The sequence below is a fragment of the Pleurodeles waltl genome, chromosome 10 (assembly GCF_031143425.1).
Source record: "Pleurodeles waltl isolate 20211129_DDA chromosome 10, aPleWal1.hap1.20221129, whole genome shotgun sequence".
NCBI classification, from domain to species: domain Eukaryota; kingdom Metazoa; phylum Chordata; class Amphibia; order Caudata; family Salamandridae; genus Pleurodeles; species Pleurodeles waltl.
This window is the reverse complement of record NC_090449.1, coordinates 273438411-273447087: the sequence shown is the minus strand read 5'-3', so window position 1 is coordinate 273447087 and position 8677 is coordinate 273438411. Positions and strand designations below refer to the sequence as shown.

The 8677-nt window shown below is 48.7% G+C and overlaps 1 protein-coding gene across 1 annotated transcript; it reads left to right on the top strand.

Annotated features, from left to right (window-relative positions):
- Positions 1–7210: 7210 nt before the first annotated feature.
- On the top strand, positions 7211–7714 carry LOC138262411 (protein LDOC1-like). Its single transcript, XM_069212311.1, has one exon. The coding sequence runs from the start codon at positions 7211–7213 to the stop codon at positions 7712–7714; it is 504 nt and encodes a 167-aa protein (XP_069068412.1).
- Positions 7715–8677: the final 963 nt, after the last annotated feature.

The window sequence follows — 8677 nt, the reverse complement described above, 5'->3', positions numbered from 1 at the left end:
GTTGGTCCTGTGGCGGTGCCTCCTGTCCACTAGCGCCGGTGGACATGGAGGGCTGTTCATCGTCCAGGCTAGTGTCAGGTGCCCGTTTGTGTGCTAATGTGTCCCTCATGGTGTTGGCCAGGTCTGCCAGCACCCCTGCAATAGTGACCAGGGTGGTGTTAATAGACTTCAAGTCCTCCCTGATCCCAAGGTAGTGTTCCTCCTGAAACTTGGCCAGTACCGTGCCCATGGTCTCCTGGGAATAGTGGCATGCTCCCATGATGTTGGAGAGTGCCTCGTGGAGAGTGGGTTCCCTGGGCCTGTCCTCCCCCTGTCGCACAGCAGTCCTCCCAGCTTCCCTGTTGTCCTGTACCTCTGTCCCCTGAACCGTGTTCCCTACTGCCACTGACCCCAGGTCACTGATTGTCTTGGTTTGGTGGGTTTGCCTGGGGTCCCTGTAGTGGTGGACACACTGCTGATTGACATGTCCTGGGGACAGAGGGATGGGCCCGCTGGGTGGGTGCTGTGGTGGTGTTTCCTGAGGAGGGAGGGTCTGTGGTGGTTTGTGACTGTGGCAGGGGAACCGACTGTCCAGAGGTCCCTGATGGGCCAGGCTGGTCATCTTGATCCAGGCGTGCAGAGTTGCTGTCATCACTGTGGGCCTCTTCTGTGGGGGGACTAGAAATGTCTGGCACCTGCTGTCCGGTGACATTGGGTACGGGCCCTGTTGGGGTGTAAATGCAGAGTTTTAGTATCTGTGTGTGCCATCTTGTGCATTGGGTGAGTTACCCTCTACTCCTGTGCTTGCATTATTGGGCTTGCCCTTGTGTGATTAGTGTTTTGGGTTCTGGGTGGATATCTGTACTGGACATGCTTTGGTGGTGGGGGTCCATGCATATGTGTTGCATGCAGGGCTTGGTATTGGGATGGCTCGGTTGTGATAGTGGGGCATATGTGAGGTGTTGGAGTGATGGGGTGAGGGTGAGGGTGTGGGTATGTGATGGCATGCAGGTGGGGTGGGGGGGATATGGTAGTTAAGATATGATTTACCAGAGTCCAGTCCTCCTGCTACTCCTACGAGGCCCTCATGATGCATTATTGCCAAGACTTGCTCCTCCCATGTTGTTAGTCGTGGGGGAGGAGGTGGGGGTCCACTGCCAGTCCTCTGTACAGCAATCTGGTGTCTGGATACCACTGAACGCTCCTTTCCCCGTAGGTCGTTCCACCTCTTCCTGATGTCATCCCATTTTCTTGGATGCTGTCCCACTGCATTGACCCTGTCGACGATTCTCCACCGTAGCTCCATCTTCCTAGCAATGGAGGTGTGCTGCACCTGTGATCCGAATAGCTGTGGCTCTACCCGGATGATTTCCTCCACCATGACCCTGAGCTCCTCCTCAGAAAACCTGGGGTGTCTTTGAGGTGCCATAATGTGGTGTGGGTGATGTGTGAGGTGATGTTTGTTGTGCTGTGTGATGTGTTGTGTTGGGTGTGATGTTTGAGGTGCGTGGATGTTGTATGAGTGATGGTGTTGTGTGCCTGTGGATGCTGGGGTTGTGTTTGCTATTCTCTCTCTCTCAGCTTTAAAAAAAAAATGTTGTTGTGAGGGTCTGTGGGTAATGTGGGTGGGTGTTTTATAGCGGTATGTGTATGGGTGTGGTGTGTGCATGTGTATCAGGTGTGTGTATGTAAAATTGTCCAATGTAGTTGTGTTCTGTAAGTGTGGGTGTATTTTGAGCGCAGCGGTGTGTACCGCCAATGGATTACCGCGGTTGAAAGACTGCTGCGTTGATTCGTGGGTCGTGATAGTGTGGGCGTATGCTTGTTGGCGTGACGGTGTAGGTTTTAGTATCGGCAGTTTATCACTGACCTTTGGTGTGGCAGACTTGTGTAGTGTCTGTATTGTGGTGGATTCCGAGATTTGGGTCATAATACCTGTAGCGGATTTCCGCTGCTGCCACGGTATGTTGGCGGCCTTCAGCACGGCGGTAAGCGGGATCTAGCACCAGGGTTGTAATGATGGCCAATGTGTTTTAGCATATTTTACCTAGGATTTGTTATGGGTTACTGTTTCCCACTGATATCATAATTGTGGTTGCAGATTTACATTATTTCTTATTTTCTAAGCTACACACATTATAACTGATACTTTATTTTTGGCCTTTTTAAAACTATTTGGAGTGAACTTTTTGTTTTTATGTTTAAACTAACTGTTTTTCACTCCAAATGTTTCTTTTTGTTCCGATGTAAGTGCATTTCTACAAAAATATCTTTCCTTAAAAAGGTGTTTTCTTGTTTTGTTTTACACCAATATAGTGTTTCAGTGTTCATGTTGCCATTATTTCACATAGAACAATGTAAGACACCATGAAGAATGCACTGTTGTATAAACTCCCAAATAAATCTTATAGTGCATCAATCGTGCTCTAATCATGGTTGATAAGCCAAAACAGTTAATCTGGGTTCATTTATCCTCATCAGATCAGCTACCCCCACAGCACTACATTTAAGACTCTTTCTCCTATCGTACTCCACCTTCCTAGGCAACAGTGCATCACACTCCTTTGCACATCTCTCATCCTCCTCCATGTCACACTTACCATTCCTCTGACCCTTCTACCACCTCAGAACAAGTCTACAATTGGGTTTCCTCCCTTTCAAGAATTAAAAGGACATTTTACCACTGGTCTGGTGGTGAGCCAATATGCTAACACCCTATTGAGCAACAGTTCATTCCAGTCCAATCCAGACTTCTCCAGAGGGCTTAGCTAACTGGATACCTTCTTTGAGAATTCTGTTAAACTTCTCCCGACACCATTGAACTGAGGGTGGTACAAGGCTCATCGTATGGACAATACCAAATCCTTTCAATAAATCCTTCATCTTGTGTATCGTAGCCTGCCAATATCACAATCAAAAGTCTTGGATGTCATACACAATTTTCAAGTATGTAATCACTCCATTAGTGCTAATTTCCTCAACCCTTTAAACAAAAGGCCAAATACAGGACAGATTCACTAGCACAAACAACTATGATGTGGCCTGTTCACCTTTGATAGGACCCACAGTATAAAATTGCACCTTTTCCAATGGCTAATATAAATTATGCTGCACAAGACGGGCCCTAGTCTTGAGCACCTTGTTGCTGCTGCAACACTAAAAACAATCTCTCACAGCCCCTTCAACCTCCAGATCAAACTTGGGTCACTAAAATCTTAACAAATCATCTTCTTCGTTTTGACAACATCCTACTGCCTAATGTGCGCTAACTCCAATTCTTTTTTATGCAAAGAGGTAGGGGCCACTGGTTTAGAGCCACAGAACAGCAGGTTATCCCTCACAAAGAATTGGGGCTTCGTTATGGGTCTGTCGGTCCAAGGACTGCCAGACTTGTGGTGATGTTCGGGCCACCACACTCCAGGCGGTCCAACTGCTACATTAACCGCCATCTCCACCAGGAACAAGGTTCCAGACGGGCTGACGGCGGTTGGACTCGTGGTCAACCACCTCGGCCCTGAACTCAGTGCCGCCAGGCTAATCACAACTCCTGTTTCAGCCAGCCTTTCCATGGCGGGGACCCCATCATGGTAAGGTTGGCAGACGCACAGTGCAGGGGCCACAGACAGTGTGAATTCCAAGGGTGCTGTAGTGCTACGGTGTTGGCCTTGGCTCGAGACCAATATCGTACCACTGTTCCCACCAATCTGGCCAGCGGGAATGTCATAATACAATGTGTGAACATTGTAATATGACGGGGAGGCAACCGGTATAATGGCTGCCTCCTCCTGTAACGCCACGCCTCACTGGGGCGTCTCTTTCCTGACCACGGTCGGATCGTGCTTCCGATTTTCAGAGTGTCGTCCTCCGCGTTTTCTTCCCGTATTGGCAACACGTTCGGGGAAGCATGTTTTGCACTCCCAGTCCCATCGCCTGTAAGGAAATGGCTCCCTGTTGCAGTTACCCCCCACTTTTTGCCTGATACTGATGCTGACTTGACTGAGAAGTGTGCTGGGGCCCAGCTAACCAGGCCCCAGCACCAGTGTTCTTTCACCTAAAATGTACCATTGTTTCCACAATTGGCACCCCCCTGGCACACAGATAAGTCCCTTGTAAAAGGTACCAGTGGTACCAAGGGCCCTGTGACCAGGGAAGGTCCCTAAGGGCTGCAGCATATGTTTTGCCACCCTCAGGGACCCCTCACCTAACACATGCACACTGCCATTGCAGATTGTTTGTGTTGGTGGGGAGAAAAAGGCAAAGTCAACATGGCATCCCCCTCAGGATGCCATGCACACAAAATGCTGCCTGTGGCATAGGTAAGTCACACCTCTAGCAGGCCTTACAGCCCTAAGGCAGGGTGCACTATACCACAGGTGAAGGCATAGCTGCATGAGCAATATGTCCCTACAGTGTCTAAGTCTATTCTTAGACATTGTAAGTACAGTGTGGCCATATTAAGTATATGGTCTGGGAATTGGCCAAAAACGAACTCCACAGCTCCATAATGGCTATATTGAATACTGGGAAGTTTGGTATCAAACTTCTCAGAATAATAAACCCACACTGATGCCAGTGTTGGATTTATTAAAAAATGCACACAGAGGGCATCTTAGAGATGCCCCCTGTATTTTACCCAAATGTTCAGTGCAGTGACCCCATGTGGTGAGGGCCTTTGTGCTCTCTGAGGACAGAAACAAAAGCCTGATCTGGGTGGAGGTGCTTCACACCTCCCCCTTGCAGGAACTGTAACACCTAGCAGTGAGCCTCAAAGGCTCAGGCTTCGTGTTACAATGCCCCAGGGCACTCCAGCTAGTGGAGATGCCCGCCCCCTGGACACAGCCCCCACTTTTGGCGGCAAGTCCAGGGGAGATAATGAGAAAAACAAGGAGGAGTCACCCACCAGTCAGGACAGCCCCTAAGGTGTCCTGAGCTGAGGTGACCCCTGCCTTTAGAAATCCTCCATCTTGATTTTGGAGGATTCCCCAATAGGAATAGAGATGTACCCCCCTCCCCTCAGGGAGGAGGCACAAAGAGGGTGTAGCCACCCTCAAGGAGAGTAGCCATTGGCTACTGCCCTCCCAGACCTAAACACACCCCTACATTAAGTATTTAGGGGCTCCCGAGGCCCTAGGAAACTAGATTCCTGCAACCTGAAGACGAAGAAGGACTGCTGACCTGAAGCCCTGCAGAAAAAATGGAGACACCAACTGCTTTGGCCCCAGCCCTACCGGCCTGTCTCCCCACTTCAAGAAAAACTGCAACAGAGATGCGTCCCCCAGGGTCCAGCAACCTCTGAAGTCTCAGAGGACTACCCTGCATCTAAAAGGACCAAGAACTCCTGAGGACAGCGGCTCTGCTCCAAAGAAGAAACAACTTTGTAACAAAGAAACAATTTTTAAAGGACTGCACGTTTCCCGCCGGAAGCGTGAGACTTTCCACTCTGCACCCGACGCCCCCGGCTCGACCTGCGGAGAAACAACACTACAGGGAGGACTCCCCGGCGACTGCGACCCTGTGAGTAGCCAGAGTTGACCCTCCTGAGCTCCCCCAGCGATGCCTGCAGAGGGAATCCAGAGGCTCCCCCTGACCGCAACTGCCTGCTTCTAAGAACCCGATGCCTAGTAAAGACACTGCACCCGCAGCCCCCAGGACCTGAAGGATCTGACCTCCAGTGCAGGAGCGACCCCCAGGTGGCCCTCTCCCTTGCCCAGGTGGTGGCTACTCCGAGGACCCCCCCCTTGCCTGCCTGCTTCGCTGAAGAGACCCCTAGGTCTCCCATTGAACTCCATTGCAAACCCAATGCCTGTTTGCACTCTGCACCCGGCCGCCCCCGTGCCGCTGAGGGTGTACTTTTTGTGCTGACTTGTGTCCCCCCCGGTGCCCTACAAAACCCCCCTGGTCTGCCTTCCGAAGTCGCGGGAACCTACCTGCTGGCAGACTGGAACCGAGGCACCCCCTTCTCCTTTGAAGCCTATGTGTTTTGGGCACCACTTTGACCTCTGCACCTGACCGGCCCTGAGCTGCTGGTGTGGTAACTTTGGGGTTGCCCTGAACCCGCAAGCGTGGGCTACCTTGGACCCAACTTTGAACCCTGTAGGTGGTTTACTTATCTGCAAAACTAACAAACACTTACCTCCCCCAGGAACTGTTGAAATTTGCACTGTCTAGTTTTAAAATAGCTTTTTGCCATTTCTGCCAAAACTAAACATGCTATTTTGCGGATTCAAAGTTCCTATGATACCTAAGTGAAGTACCTTTCATTTGAAGTATTTACGGTAAATCTTGAACCTGTGGTTCTTAAAATAAACTAAGAAAATATATTTTTCTATACAAAAACCTATTGGCCTACAATTATCTTTGAGTGAGTGTTCCTCATTTATTGCCTGTGTGTGTACAACAAATACTTAACACTACCCTCTGATAAACCTACAGCTCGACCACACTACCACAAAATAGAGCATTAGAATTATCTCTTTTTGCCACTATCTTACCTCTAAGGGGAACCCTTGGACTCTGTGCATGCTATTTCTTACTTCGAAATAGTACATACAGAGCCAACTTCCTACATCGCCCTTACCTCATTTAGGGTATTCTTTTCTCTTCTGTCGGTGGTGGTCTCTTTCTTGTCTTTTTCTTTTCTTTTTTCTTGCTTTCTGTGTACTTCATTTTCTCAGTATTCCTACTGGTCTCCATGTTGTGTTCTTCCTGTTTTCATTTCCCAGTGTGCCCTTTTCTTTATAGTATGTCCTTTTTCCCTATTCTTTTCTATGGGCTTTTCTCAATTTAAGATGGTGTTGTTTCATTTCCTGTGAGGTAACTTCCTATTTTCCAGTATATAAGTCACTCAGTCTTGCTCTGCCTTGCGTTGCAAACACTTCCCTTTGGTGGTGCTCTTCGCTCCTGTTCGTCGTTCCTGTTTTCGCTTTTGGAGATTTTTACCTTTGTCCTGTTTTCAAGTCCTGTTTTTAATTCTTTTTCAGGAGTTCCTGTTTTGAGGTTTTTTCCCCATTCTTGTTTTTTTTTCTCTGGGACTCCTTCTGGAGGGTATGGTCTGCTTAGGCGTTCTCTGTCAAGCGGCACCGTGGCTACTAGAAAGGGTCGCCCCTAACTGGGATTATCCAGAAACAGCAGAAGACCGGGTGTTTTTCCCAGTCCTGCATCCAGAGGTGAGAAGCCGTGTGCAGTTCGTGACAGATTGCAACGCCAAAAGATTCTGTGTTGGGAGGCAGCCATGGAAGGACCAGAGGGGGAGGCGGCAGAAAATGCACACGCCATGTTGCAGACAGTCCAACAACAAGCTCAAGAGTTACAGCAATTACGGGCTGAAAAGACTGCACTACGACAAGTCCTGTCTTCCCGTTCAATGGATATACCACCTGTATCTGCTGCTACTCCTCGATATTCAGGAGATCCTCTGAAGATAAAAGAGTTTCTGGATGCCTTAATGGTCTTCTTTGCTTTTGATCCACTCCAATTTTCTTCCGATAAGGCTAAGGTGGGCTATCTGATCAGTGCCTTGTATGGTCCTGCACTTGCTTGGGCGACTCCTCTGGTCTTTGCGGAAGATCCAGTCCTGACTAATTATCCTGCTTTCTTGACTCTCTTCAAACAGATGTTTGAAAGGCCTGGGGTGGAAGCAGTGGCTGAGGAGGCCTTATGTGACATGCAGCAGGGCAATCAGGACGTTCTGCAGTATATAACTTGTTTCAAACAGTTGGCAGCCGAAACCTCTTAGGTGGAACGCACCTTTGTAACCTTGTTCCGCCAAGGTCTGAGTGAAGAAATTAAATGAATTAGTACATTCCACTCCAGCCCATTCCTTAAAGGAATTGATGGATCAAGTCATGAACACTGAATATAGACTACGAAAGCGCACAATTGAGAGAAGAAGAACACGAGTTCCATACCAGCCTGGTAATTCTCGTACCAGCAGTCGGCGAACGGACGAGGTCCCATCCGAAGCCTCTCCATCCCTCACAGAAGAACCCATGCAGATTGATCTTGTCCATGGTCTGTTAACTGAATCAGAAAGGAGGATAGAAGATGAAAGGGACTTTGTCTGTATTGTGGTAAAGCTGGCTATCTGATTCGTAGTTGCCCTGTTCGTCCCTCCAGACCTGCGAGAAACGCCAACTCCCGTCCCCTGTAAGGAGGAAGGAGACGGGAGGAGCTGAAGTACTATCGTTATGTTCCTCCAGAGAAAGTATGTCCACCCTGTTTATCCTCTCTGTCACGTTACAATGTTCACAGAGTCAAAAAGAACATCTCCTAGCGCTTACAGATTGTGGAGCCAGTGGAATCTATTTGGATGAGACCTGGGCTAAGAATAAGGGAATTCCATGTATTCCTAAAGAAAATCCTGAGCAGGTACACACGGTTGATGGCTCTCCTTTAACCTCAGGTCCTGTGGTGGCCTCTACTCCGATACTCAGTCTGACATTTGGGGGGCACCAAGAACATGTTGCCTTTGACCTTATAGCCTCACCGAATCACACCATGATTTTAGGAATAGCCTGGTTAACCTGGCACAACCCCTATATCAATTGGGAAACTAGAACCATATCTTTAACATCTTTGTTTTGTCAGCATAATTGTTATTCCACTAACTCCTATTGGTCCCCTAAAAGATCCTGTCAGTCAACTCAGGATAGTAATAACACTATAAACACGATTCAAGGAGTTCCAGACTGTTATCAGG

What these genes read in the sequence shown, in the direction of transcription:
- LOC138262411 (XM_069212311.1), top strand. Translation starts at nt 7,211, where the DNA reads ATGGAAGGACCAGAGGGGGAGGCGGCAGAAAATGCACACGCCATGTTG.